Below are 26,431 nucleotides of genomic sequence, written 5' to 3' on the forward strand. Positions count from 1 at the left end.
GTGAATGTTAGTTAGAATCCTGATGGGCAGGTGTCACCTTGCATGGTAGCTCCTGTCATCAGTGTATGAATGGGTGAATGATGACATGTAGTGTTAAAGAGCTTTGAGTGGTCAGAAGACTAGAAAAGAGAAACACAAGTACAGTCCACTTACCATTACCACCAAATATGCAGGATTTGAAGACAGGATGAGTGATTTTATCATTTCAGGTTTATTATTATTAAATATTGGAAAAGGAAACCCTTGTAGTGGAGGATATTGTTTAAATCATAAAAAGTAAAAGACAGTGCATTCATGGTTTCTTTTGCTTCTCATGGAGATATTATATTACCCAGCAGAGTCTGGGCGACTACATCCGTCTACTAACTGTCATTAGTAACACAAGATGATGACAGTTCTGCATTTAAAGGTGTACTCCTGCATTCTAATATACAGATAATGTATTCAGCAGATACAACTTAAAATGGCAGAAAAACAACAATCTGACCTAAAATACAGTTTTTGCTTCTGCGACTGATAAGATGCTCTGCATTTCTGCTTCATATTGTATGCATGTAACTGGAAATAGTTCATAATCCTGTGGCTTTTAGAAATAAAGAGACTTATAAAAGACTGACCAGGCTACTGTAGGATTCAACAGTGCCGTTTAACAGCCAACATGCAGATTCCCTGGGCTTCCCACTGATGTCCAAACAGGTTTGTTTGTGACTGATCGAGTGACTGACATCACACTGAGGAAGCATGATAGTGATGGGGGGGGGCAGAAACACATATGGGTTTTGGTCTATGATTATGATAATGATAAATACTGAAAACTGGTCACATCAAACCATTTACATCCACTGATTTATAAAGTTCTCAATGCATACAGTATGTACATATTTCTCTATATAAATAGACATGTGGAATGTACTTTCATTTACATTAGCAAAGGCAGGTAAAGGTAGAGCATTTTCTCCAGTCATCATTTACATTGTCACGTAAATTGTCATTATCACATTGTTATATTATCCAAATGGGCAACCATAGTCTAAATCGTTCATATTGGTTTTAAAGGACAGTCTGTGCGTACAGATAGCATCAGCCGTGGCAGCCATTTTCGTTCCTCCAGTATCAGAAATTTTTACCCTGACCTGAGCCTTCAGAGCAGCACTTCCAAGCTCCATATTCACTACCCCACAGGTGGTTTAGGTTGGGACCATGGTTAAATTAGGGTCTGACAACCCAGAGGACAGAGGGAAGACTGGTGAGGAACATCTGCTGGGAGCCTCAACTCGTTATAGTACGAGTTCAATGGCCAAGCACTTTTTTTTTTTGCAACCCATTTAAATGAGCTGTTGACCAACAGCATGGCTGATTTCAAAATGTTGGCTGATAGGTCACCATGCATACTGCACTTTGTCTACCAGAGAGTACGGACACATTTATTATTACACTGTAATAAGTTCCTTGGACCCAACTCTTTATGAACCAAATTAAAGGGATCCTTATAATATTCCAACATAGTGTCAACAGACTTTTTAACTCTGTATATATTATACTACAATACTTGTATGAGCCTAAACAATCTGAACCAGACCATAGCTCAGACCATCTACTGGGGATTTCAGTCTTTTTAATGCGACTCTTGTGTTCGGATTCGCCAGATCACAACTCAGTAGTGTCCGCATGAGTGTGTCCAAACTTGACACTTCAATGTAACCTGCCTGACAGAATATCTTTCATGGTCAAAGCAGCGGCAAATAAACCGTTGATAAATACATTGCATTTCCTATAAATTCTTCACAATAAAAGTCCCACATTATTTTTGCTGCTTACGCTTCCTACATACAGTATTAAGAAGACAGCCGCTAACAAAGCTAATGCCAATTCAGTGATAAACGCTTTTCATTTCTTAGAAATTCTTCACTATAGAATTCCCCAGTTGTTTTGTTCATTAAATGACACCTCTGCATCTGGTCTGGCTGATCAGATCCCAATGAGAGCAAGATCCGGTCTCGGAGCGTACAGACTTGACAGTTAATGCGTCTTGCGCTGATGGGACGACAAAAGTCGCTTTGAAAAAACAAGTGGAACCACAGTGTAAAGAAATTTGGTGAAAATGTCATTTTAAAGAGAAATAAAACCAAGGAACTTTCGTTAAAACGTACACCCCCAACCTACTTTTGATGATTTAAAATTCAACACAATTAATCACGACTTATCATTAATCACAAATGGTAAAATGTCAGAGCTCTAATTTCTCAAGAAAATTCTTGAATTTCGGGCTGCTGTTGGACATAAAATCCAACTGGGAATGGATTCCCTTGATTGTGCTAGGAGCTTTGTAAAGTAGTCTTATATTAACTGCATTACTTGGCCATCAGAACATAGTCAATACACATATTCCTTCCAATGCTATCACAAAGACTTCCACAGGTTTCAAACTCTAAATCCAGACCAGTTTAGATCCTTTGACACAAATGTGAACCATTTATGTCCATTTGGCATGTTCTATTAGAGTCTCACTGACACTGAAACCAAACCAGCTGTGGTAACCTGTACCAGTCATTTTCATTAAGAAGCCCTCTGTAATTTAATATAAAGATTAACCAGGTAACAAGCTATCAAAGCTGCACCATCTGTCCAGTGAAGAGAGTCGTATCAAGTAATGTTGTTGTCTTGTTCCAACAAAAACAGATGTGACTTGTGTATTTTGAATCTGGGTAGAAATGAGGCAGCTCCTAAGAAAACAGTTGAGTCAGTCTGTTATTTCTTTCATATGCTGCATCTCATTTTCTGACTAACTCACTTTTTGCAGTTTTCACAGAATTGAAAACATTATATCTGTGACATATGTCAGGGAAGAAAAATTAGACTCTTAAAATTCCGGTATGAATGATGTGCATCAGTTTACCCTCTATAACATATGGCCAAAAGTCTGCCTGAACCACTGACAAGGAAATAATGTCATTTAAAAATCATCATCTGATTATGAACATACTGTGCAGCCCCTCTCTGTCCCCACAGAACAAAAAACCCCAGTCCTTCCCACACAGAGCAAGCTGTGGTTCCCTTATCTCCACCACTTCAGCTCTTCCTGCTGCTCATCAGCTCCACTGAGTCGAGGCGCCTGAGACTGAAGGGCGGATGGTACCCTTTGGAGAAGGCTTGGATCCAAACCAGGACATCTAGAACACAAACATAGCAGTCACCAGGTAAAAATACTTTCAAACAGTTAAAATATTACACGACGATACAGAGCCATAATTTCTCCTTCTGAAAGAGGTTGAGCATTTGCACAGTGATTAAAAGCGTCAACCAATGACGTTGTGAGAAACGGACACATTCAATACGTACATTATAGTGAACAACAGCAGGGAGGCTCAGAGGTCCAAACCAACACGGCAAAGTGTCTCAGTCCGTTCAACCTCGACAACAGCAGCACCGTTCTTACCTTTCATAATAAAAGCCCTAGACATATACACTGCGTGAGTGTATTCCAAAGGGAACTCCCATTCACTGAGAGCATTTCACTAAAAGTAAATTAAAAAAAATATCTTACAGTAGCTTTATGCTAAAAGTTTAGCTCAGACAGTCAATAGGATTCTGCTAGTTGGTCCTCTGCATGCACCAATCTATCGAAACCTATTATTGAAACAGTGTGTTGCAACTTTTGCAAATTTGCATCCCCGCTGGTATGAATAGTTTTGATGCTAAATATTTGTCGGCAAGTATTTCATATTCAAGTTTTCATGCGTCACGTTCCGTGTGTAAAGGCCTGAGGTAGCTCCCACCCCACTACTTCTAGCACCCTTGTTCGGACCACACCCACCTTCAGACTGCCTTCATTTTAATCTCAACTACTACAGTAGACAAACAAACAAACAAACACCTGGCAAAGTACTACAAACCTCTTGTGTTTGGTTTAGGCGGGGGGGGCTGGGGGTCCTCCCCGATCAAATTTTGAGCATAACATTTGTTCTCCATCAAATTATGGGGAAAAACATCTTTGTTTACATATATTAAAAAAAAAATGCAGGTGACAATTAAAAATCAAAAAAATCTAACGGGATATAACAAAATCAGGCACTCAGGCATTCTGTATTGCTTTCAAATATTTATTCTCCTTTAGATCAAGTTTTCTTATTTATTGTTATCTCTGCTTAGATGGTTTAGAGCTCTATAGTTTTCTACTGACGCATTTAGCAGTGGTCGGCCTGAACCTGAAATGAAGTGCTTGAAGCTGCAGACTGAATACCAACCTTGTACTCCAGAGTTTCTTTCAACATGTCCTCTTCCTCCCGAGTGAAGTTTAGCAGCACAGATACAGCTCGTATTAGCTGGAATGCCTGACAGAGCAAGACACAGATTCAGGCTGGGTTTGTAACAGAACCAGGGTCAGTCATTTAGTCAGTAAAAGCCAGGCAGACCTACAGAGCTGCACACAAAATGTTTATTTATTCACTTTAGCCTACTCAGGTGTTGAATTGAAGGCATTTGAAAAATGGGCACTGAGGACTTACCTCAGCCTCTCTGGATGACATAAATTTGAGTACGACGTGCTTGAGATACTCAAAGTTTATTTCTCGTGAGTCGTTGAGGTCTGAGGTGTTGGTCACCGTCGTGTTGGAGGTCGGGGGGCTCAAGGTAGATGCTGGCAGCGGGTCAGGACAAACCCTCTCTTGTTTTTCTGCTCGGCTTTCTGGAAACTTCTCCTTCCCTTCAACTTCTGGCTCAGGCTTTAGCTTCTATTGAGAACAGAGAAGGAAACACTTGTACAGTGTATGTGTTGCAGCCTTGTGCTAAAATCCTTTAAGTTCATGTTTTCCCTCATCAACCTACACTCAATACCCCGAAGCAACAAAGTGAAAACGAGAGTTTAGATCGGTTGGGTTCAAGTCTGGGCTCTGGCTAGGCCACTCAAGGACCTTCACAGATGTTCAAGACCTGAGCTCTCTGGACCAGGTTTTCATTAAGGATCTCTATGTACATTCCTCTGTCTACCCTGTCACCCATGCCGCTGAACCCCTCCCCCACAGCATGACTATGCTCTGTTGGGATGGTATTGTACAGATGGTGAGCGGTGCCTGGTTTCCTCCAGACCCGACGCTTCGAATTCAGGCCAAACAATTAAAGCTTGGTTTCATTAGACCAGAGAATCTAGTCTCCAAGCGGGTTCTTTTGCCTCTTTCACAGTACACAACTTTAGCCTGGACTTTCCACTCCTACACAGTTCAGTCCGGTTTTTGTTGGACTTGAAAATTGGGGGAAAACAGCAGGGAGAGAGGAGAGGGAAGTAAATTTGACCAATTATCAGAATAAGATCATATATATATATATATATTGTAAATCATCGGTGTGTTATCTAGAAAATAGACGGCCGCGTCCTGGGTGAAAAGCCCAATTAGTTTACATGGGTACATCTAGAATGAACCAGCGTAAAGACATTGTCTAGGAGCTGCAGTGGTCCCACAGAATAAATCCAATTAAATAACTGTGTAGTGAAATAAATCATTAGTTGCTCTAAATAGGGCAAACTAATGACCACAAAGTAAACTTTGTTCAGTCTGCATCGCAAACAGAAGACACAACATTCAATGGTGTCCCGTGTTTTGGTTTAACGAGTGAACATGTTAACTGATGACTCTTGGTTGCTCATAGTGATGGGCAGCTAATTTAAACAAGAACAGGGTGGACTAGCTCCCTTATCAAGAAATGCTCAGTTTGCAGACATATTGTCGGAGCAAAGGAAAACTCACCAGTTCCTTCTGTAGCGTCCTTTTCAGTTCTGCCAGTCTCTGCTGCAGCTGCTTGATGGTCTGCAAAACAATGTCAGTGTGTTTTATGTGTGCTGATCGTATGTAGCTGTTTATCAGACCACAATTGAGACAAGAATTACACCAGCAGTCCCGTTAACTCACTCCCCACTGCTGGGAGACAACTTCACAGAAGGAGAGCAGGCGCCAGCTTTGAAAACGGACGGTAGCAATTCACAAAGCCCAGCACCTCTGTCTCCACAGTGGCACTCTGCTCTTCTAGCGACAGGGAGGAGGGACCCAACGCTGCCGCTGGCCACCAGCCCGCTGTTTAGACATTTTTTAACGTTAGCATGAAAACGTGGAGGAATTAGCAAGCTAATGTTTGCATGCTAACTAGCCAGCCATTAAATGAGGACAAATTAAATAAATGAATGCTTCATCTTCACACACTTGTCACTGCATAGGAAAGCACATCGCTATTACCAGATACCCAGTCCTTAACACTGACTCACTGGTTGTTGTAATGTGCTGATATCTTAATTTCCTGTCCAGAGAAAAGGAGAGAGCAGGCTTGTGCTGTGCTGTGAGTGTAATGCTACACAGTGGTTACTGAAAAAGTCAAAACAATAGAAGAGGTGAGAAGGGAGGTCTGATTCCATTCTGTAACACATTGAAGAGTACAGCTACTCTTTACTGACCCTGTTCTTGTCGGAGAGCTGCTGCTCGAGCTCTCTGTTGACCCTCTGAATGTGATCCAGATCATCCACCGTCACACTGCCATTCTGATCCTCCTCACACACTTCAGGGCTGTGGAGCTGTTCTGTCAAGGTTTCCACCTCAACCTCCAGGTATGAGATCTGAGCAACACATACATGGCCGTTAATTCATGTTCCATTAAGGGCACTTTCCTCTTTGGAGAAGCTGTAGCAGGAGATCAGTATGTTAACAAGATAAGAGCAAACTGATGGTGGCACACAGAGAATAAATAAATGCATAAGAAGTAATTACAGCCAAAACATTGGTAGCACAACACAAACGACAAATGAAAAACAATATTATCATATATTATCACAAATCATTTTAAGGTCAAACTTAAGTCTTAAGTTTGAGCTCCCAATGGAATACTGGTCTTCCCTGGATGTGTTTTTTTATGTGTGAAGGACAGTCAGTCTGTCACTAATAAATACATTTAACTAAATGAATACATATCAAATAATTAATACAATTAATGATGATTCGAAAAGAATATAAATAAAAACTGCCTGCAAACTGTATTTCAAAGTTAAATTGAATTTCAATTGTGTGAATAATTATATATCTAATAAATACTAAAGAATACATTTCCAAAAAGCAATCAGACTTCAAAATGATGGTACACTACCTCAGATTAGTTATTAATCTGAGGTTACTAATTACTAATCTGAACACTTAATTAGTGTTCAGATTAGTTTGCTAGAAGGATCATGCTGGTATGATCATACGTATCAACGGGTTATATCAAACAGTTATGTTATTAAAGAGAAAACATGAAAATTGAGATGTAGATTGCGTATCACGGCATAGCCTTCTAATATAGATAATATTTATAAGCCATATAGCCAAGCCCTACATGTAGGTATTTCTGACGTGTGTGTGAATGCTAACCCGCGCCTGGCAGCTATCTAGCTTCTGTGTCTGGCTGAGCAGCTCCTCCCTCAGGCTGATCAGCTGGGAGTCTTTGTCCAGCTCCATCTGCTCGAGCTGGGCTCGCTGCTGCTCCACTTCCTCCTGCAGCTGCACCAGTGATGCCTGCTGACACTGCACCTCTGCAACGCGCACACACACACACACACACACACACACACACACACACAAAACTGTTTGAGACAAAAATTATACAACCACAAATGAACTACCTTATGAACAAGTTACAACATTTGTGTTGTGATTATTTCAAAAATTCACAATCCAAAATATTAAATATTAGACCTCTTTTATACTTACAAAATATGCAGAGCAACAGGAAACCTAATAGAGCTAACTCATTGTTGTAGCAATGTTTTTTAATTGCTGTTAAGTCCACTTTTGAGAGGTTTTGCCGTTTGATTTGCTAATTCCACTCCCACTATTTTTAGATCAAAGATATTAATAGCAGACATATGTACTTTCTGTTCTATTCTTTCAATCATATAATTAGAATGAAATGCCTATTTACATGGAATCTGCTCACTAAGGCCTCCAACAAAAAGGAATTTTAAATAAATGCAACATACAATTTAATACCATCGAATGAGTAAGAAATGTTAAGCTGATATTTAGTTAGACTTAAGTCCACCATTTTAAAAAACAAACAACTACTGTTACATAAAGAAGAAATACAAATTGATTACAAAATGAAAGCACAAGAACTTCAGGTGCCAATATTTCTAAAGGATTTAAAGTGTGTATGTGTGTGTACCATTCTGGAGTGTGTTGACGTCTTCCCCTCTCAGTGCGAGCTTCTCAGTGACCGTGGACAGTTCCTGCTGTGAGGTCTGTAGAGATGTGGTCAGCTCGCCAACCTGACAACAAGCAAAGGCAAACACTTTCCATTACACAGCCCATGCTTCCACACTCACACACAGAACGACACAGAGCTCTGAATTTCTTTTACATCGTCTTATAACCTGTGGGTGATCAAAGAACGGTTACTAGTGTTTGCAGCTGACCCAGAGGACCACATGTTGGCTGTTCTCTCTCTATCATAGTGAATGTTTGCCTACAGACCTGTGTTTGAAGCTCCTCCTTCTGTCGTCTGGTTTCTTCTAGAGCTTTGGCAATTTCCGTGCTCACTGTCTGCCGACTGTTCAGCTCCGCCTGAGGGAACCAAGACCAAGAGACAGGAGAACTACACATACACTCTGCTTTCCGTTATCAAACATACCTTTATTTGAGAGACCTCTATATTTACTAGAGGTTCTGTCAATTTTGGTTAATGTCCTGTGCAAAGTATAAGATTTGGCTCTGGAATAACTGTCAGTGAAGCTGTATCACAATATGTGAAAACTACTACTAGTGAAAATATGCAAGGTCATGTGAATATGTGCATTCAAAAAAAAAACACAGAAACAGTGTGTTGTTGTAGTTGATCTCACCCTGTTCTGTTCCAGCTCTTCTGTCCGCTGGTTGAGAGAGGAGGTTACCTCGTCCCTCTGCTTATCCAGATCAGCCTAGAACACAAGAACAAGGGAGAGTATCATCATAGAGCCAACAGTGCCCTCTCTTCACTGCAACGCATATATTTATATATACACCGACATCTCTAAGTGTAACAGCATGACCACTGCAGAGTGTTATAAATCAAAAATGAGAAGCAGAACATACCATTCTGTCATGCAGCCTCTGTCTTTCTGTCTGTAAAGAGGTGATGCTTTCCTCCAGGCGGCTGGCCTTCTCCTGACTCTGCTGCTGTAACAAACACACCTGCTGATCCAGAAACGCCTTCTCTGCACTCCACTCTGCTTGCTGAACAAAACACATACCAATGCAGAGTTAACCCTATGTTTACAAAAACCCACATTAACTCCCTTTCAACCAGATTTAAATGAATATGTTCCTCTCAAAAAGGACATATTGTCAGTAGAGAAATATCTACATCTACCATCAAGTTTGCTTTGAATATTTTCAAATTTCCTGGATCCGAACCACAATTCTTCATAACCGACACCAACTGTGTTTAAGGATAAAAAACTCATCATACTGTAAAAACCTGTAACGAATAGATACAATAAAAAAACATTATAGAGTGTACTGCAACAGTGTCATTCTTGATATTATCAATAGATGACACCAAAGTAAACTGTAGTAATACTTTTGTTAAGTAATGACAATATATTATTTTGATTTCAATTCACTAATTTGTGCAAATTTGTAAATCAAATATGTATTTTTACACTGTACTTCTGTACAGTAATTGATAGAGGAAAGTGCTTAGTGCTTAGACGGGTCTGTGATAAGTCCGTCTACTCTAACAGCCACTTTGGGAAATATCAAGCCCATTTCTGTCTCTTGGCTGTTGTGGTACTCACCAGTTTATCCACATGCTGCTGTTTCTCTGTGATCTGATGCTCTGCACTCTTCAGTCTCTCACCACTCTCTAGCACATTCTGCTCCAAATTAGCTATCTGAAACAGAAAGTATCATCAGACATCCATTTATCAGGGATTAAGGTGAGGAATCAGACGTATTAGTATAACATACAGTTGTGGTCAAAAGTTTACATACACTTGTAAAGAACATAATGTCATGGCTCTCTTGAGTTTCCAGTTATTTCTACAACTCTGAGTTTTCTCTGATAGAGTGATTGGAACAGATACTTCTTTGTCACAAAAAAACATTCATGAAGTTTGGTTCTTTCATGACTTTATTATGGGTTAACAGAAAAAGTGACAAAATCTGCTGGGTCAAAAATATACATACAGCAACATGAATTAGCAATTTTGGTGACTTAGAAAGTTGTGTCAATGAAATGAGCTTCATAGCATGGCCTCTTAACTTCTTGTGAGTGATTATGAGTGACTACAGCTGGTGACTTCTCTGAGGCCATTGAAATAGGGCTCATTGGATACAAACGCCCACAAACGCTACAATGGGAAAGTCAAAGGAGCTCAGCGTGGATCTGAAAAAGCGAATCATTGACTTGAACAAGTCAGGAAAGTCACTTGGAGCCATTTCAAAGCAGCTGCAGGTCCCAAGAGCAACAGTGCAAACAATTGTTTGTAAGTATAAAGTGCACGGCACTGTTTTGTCACTGCCATGATCAGGAAGAAAACGCAAGCTATCACCTGCTGCTGAGAGAAAATTGGTCAGGAGGGTGAAGAGTCAACCGAGAACCACCAAAAAGCAGATCTGCCAAGAATTAGAAGCTGCTGGAACACAGGTGTCAGTGTCCACAGTCAAGCGTGTTTTGCATCTCCATGGACTGAGAGGCTGCCGTGCAAGAAGGAAGCCCTTGCTCCAAAAGCGGCACCTTAAGGCTCGACTGAAGTTTGCTGCTGATCACATGGACAAAGATAAGACCTTCTGGAGGAAAGTTCTGTGGTCAGACGAAAAAAAAATCGAGCTGTTTGGCCACAATGCCCAGCAATATGTTTGGAGGAGAAAAGGTGAGGCCTTTAACCCCAAGAACACCATGCCTACCGTCAAGCACAGTGGTGGTAGTATTATGCTGTGGGGCTGTTTTGCTGCCAATGGAACTGGTGCTTTACAGAGAGTAAATGGGATAATGAAGAAGGAGGATTACCTTCAAATTCTTCAAGATAACCTAAAATCATCAGCCCGAAGGTTGGGTCTTGGGCGCAGTTGGGTGTTCCAACAGGACAATGACCCCAAACACACATCAAAAGTGGTAATGGAATGGCTAAATCAGGCTAGAATTAGGGTTTTAGAATGGCCTTCCCAAAGTCCTGACTTAAAATCCCATTGAGAACATGTGGACAATGCTGAAGAAACAAGTCCATGTCAGAAAGCCATCAAATTTAACTGAACTGCACCAATTCTGTCAAGAGGAGTGGTCAAAGATTCAACGAGAAGCTTGCCAGAAGCTTGTGGATGGCTACCAAAAGCGCCTAATTGAAGTGAAAATGGCCAAGGGACATGTAACCAAATATTAGCACTGCTATATGTATATTTTTGACCCAGCAGATTTGATCACTTTTTCTGTTAACCCATAATAAAGTCATGAAAGAACCAAACTTCATGAATGTTTTTTGTGACAAAGAAGTATCTGTTCCAATCACTCTATCAGAGAAAAATCAGAGTTGTAGAAATAACTGGAAACTCAAGAGAGCCATGACATTATGTTCTTTACAAGTGTATGTAAACTTTTGACCACAACTGTACATATTAGAAGTTAGCCCAGCCAGAATGCTCTGACCATTGCCTAATGTTTCACTGTTGTCAGCTGTCATCAGTCAACAATAAGTTAATTAGGGGCACACAACAATACCAGTATCTGTTATTCTGTGTCTGATTGCTTACTTGTGTGTCTGTTCTTTCTTTGTAGGCTCTGGAGGAGTCGTCTTTGTGTCGGAGAAGGGTCTGCAGCTCAGTAATGCTGCAGCTCATTCTGGATACCTAGATCAGACAAAAAACACACAGCTGACACACAGATTTTTAACCTTTGTTGAGACAGCACAATGAGTAAATATTACAGCCATTATCATTCAACTTAAAGGGTCATTTTTCAACCCTGACCCTATTTCCATGTGTTTGTGTCTATGTGACTAAAGGGCAACACAATTTATGTGTGTGTGTGTGTGTGTGTGTGTGTGTGTGTGTGTGTGTGTGTGTGTGTGTGTGTGTGTGTGTGTGTAGGAGCTCCACATCCATATACTCTTGCTCAAATAAATACGGGATCTCATCCACGTTGTTGAACTCATCTAAATATTCAGCCATGACATTGTAAAATCTGTCAGATAACACAAAGCTATGCTTTCCATACACCAACATCACAACCTCTGCCTGGCTGGCACTTGTGTTTCCAACGTTTTCTAAGATTTGCCCTCTCAAGATTTTAGCCTAGCCTTGGTTAGACACAATAACAAACAGGATCAAGCGAATAGAAAAGAAAAACATTCTCTTTCTCTGTAGGGTTCTTTCAATAATGTAGTCAGACACTTAAAATAACAATCTGAGCCTGTCAGTGGAACTTAAATGAAGGTGTCTTGTGTCCATTAGTCAGTTAAACTCAAAATCATGGGAAGATAGGGTCCAGGCAGAAACAGAGAGAAGACACATGTTTATAATCATGGGTTTACAGACTTGGTGGCAATAGATTCAGGGTCTTTACCAGAGGTCTGGGTTCAGTGAGCAGATGCTGCAGGTTACCTGATTTTCCAGAGAGCTGACAGTATCAGCGTGGTTTGTCCGAACCTCCAGCAGCTCTGCTCGGCTCTCTTCCAGACTTTGCTCCAGGCTGGACATCTGAAGAGACAACAACTGGACTGATTAATAGGTGGTTTGGTTTCTATATTATTCCCTAGAACAGGGACATAATCATAATGAAATATATACTTAAGGTAAGCTGAACATCTATTAGTTTGAATGCACAACATGATCAACAAAATGTATTAGAAACTTCTATAAAGAGCTTGACCATTCTTTGAATAAAAAATAAATTAAAAAAACACAGACAAGAACTTAATCAGGTTATGAATATTTTCTGATAATGATAAATGTGTGTTGACACTAATTCTGTTTGTAAACACAGCAGTAATGGGTCCAATCAATTATATTACTATCAGTTGCCCCAATATAACACAATGCTAATTTTCCATCATTACATAAACATTAATACAAGCAATGACAGACGGGACTTTTAACTTCATCCTGCGTTTAATTTATTTAATTTCATTGATAGATAATTGTTGAGAAATGGATAATTGGTCTCAAATAGCTTAAAAGACTGAATGTAGGACAGGTACTAATTTGGTATGTACATACTACTGTATATACATACATCTTATATACATTACAGAGTAGAAGGAATCTTTCAACGTCTGCCACATGAAATAAGCTGATAGGTTCCTGCATTGAGCCCTGTTCTAGATGTTCTTCACCTCATGGAGAAGCTCCTGTAGATGCTCGTCCTGGCTCAGGTTCCCCTGGAGCCGTCTCTCCAGAGACGTCACTTTCTTCTGAAGGTCCATTAACAAGCGCTCCTTGTCCACCTCTGTTACAGCAGCCTAATGATGTCAAGAGAAGACATGAAACGGGCTTCCATCTAACTTTTCTTTAGTCAATTTTAAAACCTGAATTGTTAATATTGTGAGTCCAAAAGCCTGTTTTCTTCACAAAAGAATGATGAGACTCTTCTCAACCTGACCATAATAAACACCATAAAACACCATAATATTACAAATATCCTGTACTCTGGCATATAGTACAGTAGTATAGTATAGTAGTCTATTTACATACCAAAATGTCCATGAGAATTCAAAAGTGAGAAAGCTGTTCATGATAGTCAAGCCGATCAGTTAAAAAATGCTTTGATCGGCCCCAATACTGATCTTTGAGATCGGATCGGGACATCCCTAGTCTTAAATTTGAACTTGAAGTCACTCAAAGTGACAGCCCTAACTTGTGCCGTTTCCTGACTCTCTCAAAGACAAATCATTCACAATGTAGTGGTTCATTCTAGGCTTGTTGTCAAAAAGTATGCATCATTTGCATCTTACACTATACACACAGATGGAGAGTCTATTGGGCTCTGTTCTGACCTTTTGTTGCTGCAACTTCAGGGTGTCGTGTTCAGTCTGTAATTCCTGGAGGGACTTCTCTAAAGTCGACACCATACTCTGTGACTGAAACACAAACATTTCACAAACTCACTTGACTCACAGATAGCTGCCATGAAAAGTGCTTCATGAAAGAATAGGGTAGATAACTTCAGTAAAGAAGTAGTAGCAGCTTGTGTTGAGGACTGACCTTCTGGAAGTCTTCAGAGACCTGCTGGATGACTGACTGCAGCTCCTGGCATCGCCCCTCCAGCTCACTGATCTTCTGGTCTGCCTCCTCTCTGAGCAGCAGCAGTTCCTCTCTGTACAGATTCAGTGACATGCACATCGTCTTCTGGTGTTTTCTCACAAAAATCATAGTTCAACAACAAATGGAAACATATAATTTCTAGAAAAGGGTGTGAATTGAACTTTAAAGTTAACAGGCAAATCGGCAATGTAACTGCTGGGGACAAAACAGATGTGTCTAGGAAACTATAACTATAGCACATCTAGAGCACATCTGATTGAGAAACTTGACCAACAGACCAAAATAAATGTTTTGAAAAGAGCATTCGTTCTTACCGCTCTATCTCAAGCTCAGAGTTGAGACTGCAGCTCTCCTCATGCTGCTGCTCCAGAGTCTGGAGTTTCCCTCGAGCCTCCAACAGCCCTTTCTTTGCCGACTGAACTTCAGCCTCCTTTTGTTGGAGCTCCAGATCCCGCTGGCTCAGCTGCTCCTCCTTCTTCAGCAACTGATGAATGGGAAAGTTAATCGTACTCAAAAAAGCATACCATGCACTCAACTTCTATGAACCCAAATCACACCTGAACAAACTAAGTGCTTCTCAAACATTGGCCTATCCTGCCCGAGGCTCGCAGAATGCACTTACTCCAAAGCTTAGTTCTTTCAATGACAGCAGATCCTTTCCACCTTCAATTTTCTATTTAATCACAAAATAACAAATGGATGGTTGAAAACTGCGAAACAGTTTTTAACTAATGCTGCAAATCCAACCATCCAACTCCATATGTACGCACCATATGTTTAACTTTAGCCAGCTCCTGCTGCTGAAAGCCCTCCAGCTCATCCAGGTCATCCCTTTTCTGGAAGAGGGCTAAGCTTTGCTCCATCACCTCCTCTACCCGAGCTGAAAGGGAAGCCTTCTCCTAAACAAACACAACAGTCATACCATGAACGTACACATGCATTGGCCACGTTCAGGACATGAGCAGGCTTAGAGAAACCAACCAAGTGTGTTTTCACACAAAAATATGGCAATGTGTCCCTTTAGCTTTGGTCACTTGTTTTACTTAGTTTAAATAGACAGAGTAGGACACAAGCAAAACACACTTAGAGAGTTTTACTGCTTTTCACCTTCTGACATGTCAGGGAACGTCACTGCAATCATATGGTGACATACGGGACGCCATGGTTGTCAGATGATCTTGCAGAAATATAGGTTATATGTCACTTAACCTCGATCAGGAGATGGCTTTACAAACCTTTCACAATCAGTGGATTGCTTTTAAATTCATGCTAAAAATCACACACTATATTTCCAGGGTTCCGGTGGTACCAGCCGATATCGTGTGCTGCTTATTGTTTACAGTCGAATTAGCAACTTGACAACTTTACAAGCTGATTTCAAACCAACAAAAAGTGAAATCATCGACAGCTCGTGGGTTCCCAGATTAAATATCGACCAATGCGTTCAATCTCTTTTGCTCTACACACAGACTGTTTACCTGCATTCAACCAAAGCCTGCTCCAATGTGGTCAATACTACTCTGACTACAAACGGAAACCAGAACTACCTAAGAACGCAGAATCTGTTTTGATTATGAATGGAGAATCTGTTCATAGATTACTACCCTTAAATCCTGTGGCTGGTCTGCTTTGCTTTCACACCACAACCAAACTGCACAAGTTTGACTGGATCCAGATGGAGGCCCTTCTTTTCAGGGGATCTCAATCTGGTGGTTTAGTCTGCACCAGACTTCCATACAGTAACTGCAAGTTCAACTGAGCCCCATCAAACAGGTTAAGTGTGAGAGCACCATTTGGATCTTGCACTGTTTTTGAACTCCTTGATCCTTTGCCACTGGACAAAAACTACCCACTAACATCTGGCTCTGGTCCCCAGTGGGAAAGGTACCAATTGGCATTCATTCCCAGCACAAATGAGTCTGCAGGAGTCACAGATATTTTTTGACTCCATGAAACCCTGGTAAATTTGCAAATTTTTGTCCCTTTTCTCTATGTGATGCGCGTTGGACAATTATCGTAATTCATTAACATACAAAACATACAATCATATGCTCTACTCAAAGCTACCAGACTCCGATCAGACAACAAGAATTTTACCTCACTGATCATATTAAACTTATTATACTTGACAGAAACAAAATACAATTCATCATGTTAGTCCGACAATCAGCAGCTCTGGTTTGAGAGCTTGAAACAGTGACTGAGATATAAAAATTTAAAAAACACTGTAACGTCTTCACTGTTTACTAACCCTGTTTTCCAGCACGATCACAAGATCGAAACATGACACGCCAGAAAAGAAACAGACAATCATACTCGTCTACTGGCAATGGGACAGGAGTGTTTCAAGTATTTTTAGCAGGTTTTCACGTGTTTAAAAAACTGCATATATGTGCTAATTTTGGTAGAAAAGGTTTGTTTTAGTTGTCAAAAACAGTCACATTTTAGGCTCTCCAATCTCACCATAAACAGCTTATTATTTGAAAGTCATCAATGATATTTAAGGACTTACCTTTTCCACGTCAGTCATCTTCTCCATCCATTCCTGCAGGTAAAGGACCGAAATAAGAATAATAAGAAATAAGTAAACAAGACACAAATCAGGACTGTAAACTAGTGAGACAGAGCATTTACCTGATCCTTCTTTTCCAGTGCCAAAGCCATCCCCTCTGCCATTTTGGCTCTGCTGGCCTGGTGAGACTCATTCTGGTCTTGAAGTTTCTTGATGGATGCTGAGCAGTGAAAGTGAGAAAGAAAAAAAGGGAAGATGGAAACCATACAGAGGTTTGTATGCAACTAGAGAGAACAGAAATAATAAATAGCACAGACAGTGGCGCTGTTAGTAGCTGTGAAAGGTTAAGAGTCAAATTAAGAAGTGTGTTCATCCCAAAGCCAAAGACAGGCAGAGACAAGCAATGCATGGCGTCTAACAAAAACTGAAGAAACTGTTTCTCAAAGCTAACACTGCAATATCTGTGTGAGAAAAAAATCCACCCTTCAGTCTACATCTCATTACAACTCACAATAGTTCAGTACCAGATAGAACCAACAACAAACTGAAGATTTAACTACTCTTGATACTGGAGAATAAACCTTAATAATCAGTATATTTACCATAAACTAAGCTTTTTAAGAGACTGTTGAGCCCAAATCAAAAATACATTTTGTTTCTCTTACCTGTAGTGCCATTTATCAATCTAGATTGTCTTGGTGTGAGTTCCCTAGTTTGGGAGGTATTAGCCTTCTTCCTTCTCTCCGATAAAATGTGACTAGATGGCACTTGGCTTGTGATGCTCAAAAGCGCCCAAAAATACATCTGAAAAGCTCAACAGCAATGTCTCCTTCAAGAAACCATGACCTGGTTAATCAAGATAATCCATTGACCTTGTTGTGAGCAGTTTTCTGTAGGAACTATGATAATTCCTATTTCTGAACGATCAAAAATACATGATGGCAGATATACTGTTTCTCCACTAAGCCCAACAGACCAGAATGCAACACGGCTATAAGACATGTGGCTGCAATCATTGTCTTAACGTCCACAACCATAGCTAGGGTAGCTAGTGAGCTATATTTGTATCATACAGTCTATGTTTCTGATACGCGTACGTCCACTTGGAAGCACCAGGCCAATCAAGTCTTCGGGAGGAGTAACCATGCATTGTAGGAAATCTACCTAAAGTAGTTTGTGGGCAAATTGAGAGAAAGTGAGTACACCAACAAAGTAACAGACAATGCATACATAACTCTGAATTCAATGTGCTCAAAAACTACCAGTGCAAGAGATTTGAGGGTGGATTTCTAGATAGAAAGGAGGAAGCATTCAGTGCTCCCAAAGCAAACCTCTAAAGCCCATGATATTAGCTTCTGACATAAAAAAATCATCTTCATGGGAGAAAGTGATGATACGCCAGGTGATGGTTATTACAGCGGACAGACAGATGAGAGAAAGGAAGCTAATTGGGAGAAGAGTAGAGGTACGTACAATCCTGATGCTTTTCTAATGCAATTTCAAGCTTCTCCTGGGTCTTCTGCATAATTCGCAGCTGCTCAGCGTAGTCTAGTGTTGGGAAGTAGGGTGATGGGATGGGGTATCAACAGTACATACGCGCGCGCGCACACACACACACACACACACACACACACACACACACCAACGCACAACCACACACACAAAACACAAGAAAAAGGAGGAACCGGCAGATGACGGTAAAGAGAGGAGGCAGGACAGAAAGTGAACAAAAGGAAAGGGAGAAAGCAAAAGGGAAAACATGATTGAGAAATAATGGAAGGTAAAACTATTAATGATTTTCTTATCTGAGAAAACCATACTGGTTAAAAAGGCTGCATGAGAATGTGCGACCTTTAACCTTTTCTAAGGGTGAAAAGCCACATAAGACACCCAAAAGAAGGAGGGGCTATTACACTAGTAGAAGAGGAAAAAACAGGATCCTGTCCCATTGAAAATACGTCACCAGGCAAAGATTTAAACAGAATATTCACTGTGAGACATTTTATTGGAAATTGACTCATTTCAGATTAGAATCTGGATCTCTTACAAAAGACACAGAATGTTAACAAACTGAGGAGTGTGTAGTATGAAGTGTTTGTAGTCAGGCAAAGGTCAAATCACTGAAGATGAACTTCAGGACTGATTCAAAGGCATTTACTGTACACAACAGTCTCTCTCATAGACAAGAGGCAATCAAGTTTCACTACCAAGACCACTGTTTTAGCCAATATTTTGCCTGTTATGAGTGCAATGTAGGGCTGGTGCAATACATTGATGAATTAATCGATTACCAAAACACAACAATATGCATAACATGCGGCGGAGCATTTCAAGAAGGGCTGTGCCCAGTGGAAACAAGGATTCTACCGGAGAACAAGCTGCAGCTAAAAAACCTCGCCAGGGATCCTTTTAAGTGTGGAGGTGTTCTAGACAGAGACCCAACAATGTGGTGCTCTGCAAACTTTACAAATTGGAAATGGCTTATCACAGCAGTAAAACTGCTACGCATGAACATTTCCGAAAGTGACGGCATCCCGAAGCACCTTGTCAAGACAGCAGCAGCAGCAAGACAGCACAGTTTTCTATTTTCTGTTTACTTTAATGCACATGTATGAGTGAGGAAAGAGCTTTAACTAACGTTACAGCCTGCTGTTACAGCCTGTAAACAACGCCCCCACACTGATGCAAAAATACATTTGATTGTCTTAACTGCATATTACTCCAGTGATGAAATAAATCCATGTCATAACCATTTAAGCTTTCATTCATTCTCCAGTTCAGGGAAAGGGTTGCTATGACATACAGTGATTCAAATGTCACAGAAATCCAGGACAAATAGGGTGTATTATCATGTTACATCTCTTTGTTTTTAAGAGAAGATGATTGAATAAAACATTGAAATATTAATCAGACAAGTTTATGTTTATTTTGGGTAATATAATATTAAATAGGAATATCAAGAATTAATGTTTACAATAATAACGATTAATCAGTAAAAAGATAATCGTTACATTAATCGACATAAACATAATCGTTACATTAATCGGTATAAACATAATCGTTACATTAATCAGTATTAAGATAATCGTTACATTAATCGACAAAAAGATAATCGTTACATTAATTGACAAAAAGATAATCGTTACATTAATCAACAGAAATATAATCGTTACATTAATCAGTATAAACATAATCATTACATTAATCAGTATAAAGATAATCGTTACATTAATCAGTAAAAAGATAATCGTTACATTTATCAGTATAAAGATAATCGTTACATTAATCGACAAAAAGATAATCGTTACATTAATCGCCAAAAAGATAATCGTTACATTAATCGCCAAAAAGATAATCATTACATTAATCAGTATAAAGATAATCATTACATTAATCAGTAAAAAGTAGGGCTGGGAAAGTTAACTTGTTATTATGGCGTTAAGGCATTAATTAATTAACGGCGACAATTATTTTATCGCGCATTAACTCAGTTTTATTATTATTTTGAAAGTCCGTTGCTCACTGGCAACGATGGAGGGAGGCTTCATCAGACTACGTTGATGCAGCGTGTGGGAGAAGTATAGATAAACAAAAGCAAGACAAGCTAACAGATGCCACAGAGAAGTGGATGGATACAAACTGCAGGACAATTAGTATTGTGGAAGATGTCTGTCTGAGGAACGTTCTTAGGATCGCAACAAATGACGGCACGTATGAGCCTCCCTCCAGATGTACCATCACAAGAAGAATACACGAGTTGTATGAAAAGGAGAGGACTACAAAAGAGACGGCGTTACAACGTGCACCAGCTGTTGCTCTCACCGGAGACTACTGGACATCGCTGGGTAACCATCATCACCTCGGAGTTACAGTGCATTATGTTGATGAACAGTGGGAGCTGCATTCACATGCTCCGACTGTCATGAAAACAGAAGACAGACATTTTGCTGAAACGTGCGCGGCACATTTTATTCATGTTGCACAGCAGTGGAACGTTTCAAATAAAGTCAGCACACTGAGCACAGATAGTGAAGAAATATAACTGCTACTGTGTAGAGAGAATACTGCTGTTAAAAATAACCTTATTTGTTTAAAGTGTTTGCAAACCAAATGTTATTGCACTTTTCTTTAGCAGTACTATAGCAGTACTTTTAAAATAATAGTGCGCAATATACTACTTTTGAATTCATTATTGAATTTTGCGCATAACAATGAGATTAATGCAAAAAAAATGAATCGTTGCCCAGCACTAGTACAAAGATAATCGTTACATTAATCAGTAAAAAGATAATCGTTACATTAATCAGTAAAAAGATAATCGTTACATTAATCAGTAAAAAGATAATTGTTACATTAATCAGTAAAAAGATAATCGTTACATTAATCAGTAAAAAGATAATCGTTGCATTAATCGACATTAAGATAATCGTTACATTAATCAGTAAAAAGATAATCATTACATTAATCGACAAAAAGATAATCGTTAGGTGCAGCCCTAGTGCAATGTTTGTCTAGATGGGTGCTTAACGATTAGTTAATGGTCTGGTAGTTATAAACTTAAGTGCTTTCATTTATTGTGGGAGTGACAGAGAAAAGAGGCATACAAAGTAAAATTGATAGTTTTTAGAAAATAAGGCACATTGTGAGCTTGGAGGTCACAGCTGCCTTAAAAGGCACAGGGCTGTTAACTGATAATGTATTACATAATTTGCAGGTCAAATAAATCATTGTATTTACAGTATTTTCAATGCTGCAATGGCATTTTTGATTAATGCTTCAGTCTTGGTGAATCAGAATTGGCCATTTGATTTTAATTGTGATATTTCATCCTCTAAAAGTTATGATAGGATATATTGCTAACAGGTACAAGTTACACTTGGGTCACATTTCTCTGATCCTGAGTACTGAGAGCTACAGCTGCTTAACCTCAGTCTGACAGTCCTACCTGAGAGCTTGGCCTCCAGCTTCCGGATCTGATCATTCCTTCTGAGAAGCTGGGCGGGCAGGTCGTCTCTGGAGCTGCTGCCGTCAGATGCCTGAAAAAACACACACACACACACACACACACACACACACACACACACACACACACACACACACACACACACACACACACACACACACATCATTAGGTAGGACTTAACATTCATCCTGTTCGTAGTGGGGTTATTTAGTGCATATATTCTTCTAAAGTTCCTCTGTCACAGTCAGAAATCATCAAGTGTGTTCAAAGCATTTCAGTGGTAACTTGTTATTTTCAGTGCAGGTAGCATTGCTCTCTTAACTATTAACTGGCTGGTTTCTGATCTAGTGACTAGTCAATCATTTCTATTCTTACCCTAACCAAAACCTCCTCATGCCTAATCCTAGCCAACCCAACCAACGAAGACAACGAGTTCTAGCCAAGCAGAGGCAGAGAATGACTTCATCATCCTTGAAAAAAAAAAATGGCAGCCAGTAAACCCATAGACTGTATAAAAGAAGTGGACTAGTCATTGTGACGTCACCCATTGGTTTGTGGACTGATGTTTTATAGCCTCGAGTTCGGCAATTTGGCCATCATTATCTTGGTATTTTTCTCAACCAGTGAATGAAAGTGACCATATCTGGACTGAGGAGTGACGTAGAGATGCCGGATACAGCTCTGGTAGCGGCAGCGACCTGTCAATCACTGTGTTACCCTGCTTTATGGTCTGTTTGACTCTAAATGGACCATAATTTACTCAATGAACATCATGCTGTATTGAAGATTTGAAACTAGAGATTGAGACCATAAACTCATGTTTACAATGTTTACTGAGGTAATAAATCAAGAGAGAAGTAGAGTCATTTTCTCATAGACTTCTATACAACCAGAGGAGTCACCCCCTGATGGACAATAGAGAGAATGCAGCTTTAACACATGAAGCGGTGACTTCAGTTGTCAAAAAAACATAAGTGACTTTAATATAGAATGTGTGAAAAGGTGCGAGAGAGAAATATGACTGAATATGGTGCATGTGTGACAGAGAAAATCACTAACGGTGCCTGTAAGGTTATCCAAGTTATTTTTCGGAAACTTTGTGTAAAAGCGGCTTTAGTATTCTTAGTATCAGGAACACAATGTCACATGTTAGCTGGCAGGATTGCTACTTTAGTGACTTCACTAAATAATTTAGCTGGGTGCAACTGAGACGAGACTACAGCCTCAGGAGTTTGGCTTCTACCCTGCTCCAAAGAACAGAGCTTTACAACAGATATGGGTTTCCTTTACAAGCTGTGAGAAAAACATTTCTCTTGATAACCATATGGGAATAGACAGACAACATCCTAAAAATATCACTGCAAAAGCTGAAACCCACTGAAACAGGTCAAATGAGCAGGTCAGGAACAAAAAGAAGAAACGCACAGATTAAGTGAGCCGTGAGAGAGTGACAACAGAAATGAATGAACAGGGCTTCATGTTCGACTGGTTGGCCTGAAGACGACACAGTATCCTGCCTACATACAATCAACACAATACAATGTCAGTCACACCCAAGCCGTGTTACCTAGAACCGCCTGACTGGTGACTACTTCAAAAGCAAGCAACAGCACTGACCTCAACTTCATCAACTTTTCTGTGGCTTTCCAGAATTAAATCAGATAAATGGTATTGATCACTATTGTTTTTCAATCTATTTTCCATTATGGCTGAACCGAATGGAATGCAATCAATGTGTGAACAAAGTTGAAAAATAAAACTACTTTCTCATTCTCTGACCAGTTTAGAAAATACTGTGACGTTTAATGACTTCCTCAAAAGAAGTGATCAAATTACCAGTCAAACTGTTTTCACCATGACTACTGGAAAATAAAACTTTTTTTGCTGCTGTTTAATTGCTTTTTATCCATGATTATCAATTATACTGTAAAATCAATTGATAAGGATTCATCTTTTTTCCATATATGAATGAACATTCCATTCCAGTAACTGATTTAACCCTACAGTCACATCACTGGTGGATACGAAGATGTTCTGCTGAAAGACTGGAAACAGTTTGATTTGATAGTCAAGAAACTCCTCAGTGGCATTTAATTTATTCTCAAGTCAAGAACAAGTATAAACATTACTTGCTTATTTTTGGATTTATATTTTAGTAATTACTCGACTACTTTCAAAAAGACCTACAAATATTGATTTTTATGGATTTTCCTACTTTCTCAATTCATAAAAGTTCTCCCTATTTCCCACCGTTTGTTGGTCTACAAATGTGTGACACTTTAGACTTTTAGGTTTCACTACACTAGGTTTTAGTGTAGTGAAACAAAACCAATGCTATAATGCAAACAATGGTTTATTTGTGCACCAAACCATCTGGATAAGCACATGCAAAAATTGTCCAGCATTAGGCTAGTGACTGGTGATGGTTTCACGATGTACTTACAAAGTCATCTCCTGAATCTGCCCCCACTGAGGTGATAGATTCCTTGCTGATGGTGCGCGGTATACGAACACCACTCCGAGGTGCTGTGGCCGCCTCCTCTGCGATCTTCTTCTTCAACTTGGCAAACATGTCTGTCCTTTCAGTGTGTCTTTCTGAGTGCAATTTGCAGTTTCTGTAGACTAAGTTACTTCCCACGTTGCATGGAGTTTATGGCTCCTTGTTCTGAGCTTTGAAACAGAGCCTCGACCTCATGCAGCACCACTCAAAACAAGTTTGTACTGGTGACTCCATCCTGCTACTGTTGGACAGACAAAAGAGGCAGTTATCAAAATGCCAAGATTGATAACAGCAGCTACTGAGACCAACAAACAAAATGTTTTTGCTCATAATAGACAGGCTTCTTAATGAGAGACAAATGCTCAAACATTTAGGTTGTGGTTGTTTAGTCTGTCTACTCTATAGGCTACTTCTAGCAATGAATCTGTCTTTTACTAATGGATACATTATACAGTCAGTGTATGTCAAACTGATATGTCACTGTAGACACGGGAGACTCAATGTTTCTCTGTTTTCCAATATTTGGCTAATAATTGTGTTACTTAAAGCATGTCAACCGTCTGAATGTAGCTTTTAGGTAATGCAAACTGAAACAGATTAATGAGTTTAGTATATGCTTTCCATGGGGCTCATGAAATATAATCATGGAATCAGAATGCAATTCATCAAAAATGATTGCATTGGAGAGATTTTCAGTTTGTATATTAATTTGTTTCCGTGCTGAGCTACAAAGCATCCTAACTAACTCAACCTTCTAGCATTGCTGATGTGTGCTGATTGATGTGTGCAATCTGTGACGTTAGGTCACAGATTGCTGCAAAGTCAAAGCTATGTCTGATGTCTCGTGTCAGTGTTCATCCCACTGGGAGATGCACTAATGCACTGACAGCCTATGTTTTGACAGATAGATAGCCAGCTAGCTCTACTAGCCATAACAATGACAGTTAACGTTACCACCACAGGGCGATGCTAGCTGACGTTAGCTTGCTCGTTCACTGAAGTCGCCTTTCTCTTACCATATTAACTTCGATAAAGTATCAGTCCGTGGCGTTTTCAAATTATCAATGGCTGTACGTTCGCCTTTTTTCTGTCTACACTCAATTAATAGCTATCGTTGTGACAGTCGATTTGAACTCGCTCATAACGTTCCAGTCTCGTCTGACAAGATAGCTGCTGCTGCTGCTAGTGGGTAAGCTACACGTCATCAGCCCAACACAGACGACTGAACACGTCACGGCAGCGCCTCTGCTCATTGGGCAGATCGGGGAACGTAGCCAACATGCGCCGCCTACAGGCACGAGCAGTAATAGCAGTTTCAGTCATGCAGATGCAAGGACACAATCTACAATACATTTTAGCTGCTTATTTTTTAACAAATATCAACTGCCTGAGAAATGCTCCATGCTGGAGCTTTCCCTCCCTAAAGTAACTGTATTTGGAGTGTCAGTGTGGCAGACTCTATTTTACTCTTTTTAATGTACTGAACGAAGAAGCAATTTCTGTATTTCCTGTTGAAACTGTGTCACTCTATGCCTATGGAGATTATTCCCTAATTTGGTTGATATTTCTGTCACCATTTTCTAACAATTGTAATGTTTCAACTACCATGTGATCAAACTGCTCAAACTCAAGCTTGTACTAAAACAAATGCTTTCATGTAGGCTTATTGCTAAGTCTTAGGCGAACAGTACAGTATATGTTGATGATAAATTAGACCTAAAAGCTGAGGGGAATGGTACATTCTACCTGAAAGCTGTGAATATTCTACTATACTCCACAGTGAGATACAAATGCACAGTGAGAAAGAAGTTAGGTAATTTTGAGATTCAGTTACAAAAAAAGCATGACAAAAGTAAAACAATGTGATATATAACTCATAGGGTTTCAAAATGCTCTCTGCTTCCATGACTGCAGTAGACTCCTGCAGTAGAACATGATGAATATTCAGCGGGGGTATTCCTGGATTTAAAAAAAACATTTAAGTAATATAGCTACTATTGATCATGGCTTATAATTACATTATAAAGATATGGAATTAGAGGGGAGCAGCATACTAGTTAGCCACCTGGAGAATATATCAATATGTTCAAATAACTTTACTTCTCAGTTATTGAAGGTTACTTGTGGAGTTCACCAAGGCTCAGTGTTAGGCTGACTATTTTTTATTTTGCACATAAATGATAAACCTTACACCAAGATGGCGCCGCGGA

The 26,431-nt window shown here is 39.7% G+C and overlaps 1 protein-coding gene across 3 annotated transcripts; it reads right to left on the bottom strand.

Moving 5' to 3' along the window:
- Positions 1 to 832: 832 nt before the first annotated feature.
- Positions 833 to 25,409, bottom strand: golga1 (golgin A1). Of its 3 annotated transcripts, XM_068734275.1 has the most exons (24): positions 25,238 to 25,409; positions 24,165 to 24,462; positions 21,704 to 21,794; positions 18,232 to 18,306; positions 16,881 to 16,978; positions 16,759 to 16,791; positions 15,017 to 15,145; positions 14,561 to 14,730; positions 14,187 to 14,298; positions 13,979 to 14,062; positions 13,319 to 13,444; positions 12,588 to 12,683; positions 11,739 to 11,834; positions 9,788 to 9,883; positions 9,084 to 9,224; positions 8,855 to 8,929; positions 8,487 to 8,576; positions 8,179 to 8,281; positions 7,386 to 7,546; positions 6,440 to 6,598; positions 5,742 to 5,801; positions 4,506 to 4,730; positions 4,245 to 4,331; positions 833 to 3,170 (listed from the first exon to the last, which is right to left on the bottom strand). In XM_068734275.1, exons 2-24 carry the CDS (start codon positions 24,291 to 24,293, stop codon positions 3,090 to 3,092), a joined length of 2,517 nt encoding a protein of 838 aa, XP_068590376.1. In that variant the 5' UTR covers positions 24,294 to 24,462; positions 25,238 to 25,409; the 3' UTR covers positions 833 to 3,089. The 3 variants fall into 3 exon arrangements, with proteins under 3 accessions (XP_068590376.1, XP_068590377.1, XP_068590378.1); XM_068734276.1 differs by lacking the exon at positions 18,232 to 18,306; XM_068734277.1 differs by lacking the exon at positions 15,017 to 15,145.
- Positions 25,410 to 26,431: the final 1,022 nt, after the last annotated feature.

Source organism: Cebidichthys violaceus, unplaced genomic scaffold, assembly GCF_023349555.1.
Source record: "Cebidichthys violaceus isolate CVI_PGR_0920_01 unplaced genomic scaffold, fCebVio1.0.p SCAF_62, whole genome shotgun sequence".
Lineage (NCBI taxonomy): Eukaryota > Metazoa > Chordata > Actinopteri > Perciformes > Stichaeidae > Cebidichthys > Cebidichthys violaceus.

Coding starts and splice junctions, on each gene's coding strand:
- golga1 (XM_068734275.1), bottom strand. CDS start 24,293: ATGTTTGCCAAGTTGAAGAAGAAGATCGCAGAGGAGGCGGCCACAGCA. Junction 6,599..7,385: donor TAGATAGCTGCCAGGCGCGG/GTTAGCATTCAC, acceptor TGTGTTGCTCAG/ATCTCATACCTGGAGGTTGA. Junction 4,332..4,505: donor TGTCATCCAGAGAGGCTGAG/GTAAGTCCTCAG, acceptor TTGCTCTGTCAG/GCATTCCAGCTAATACGAGC.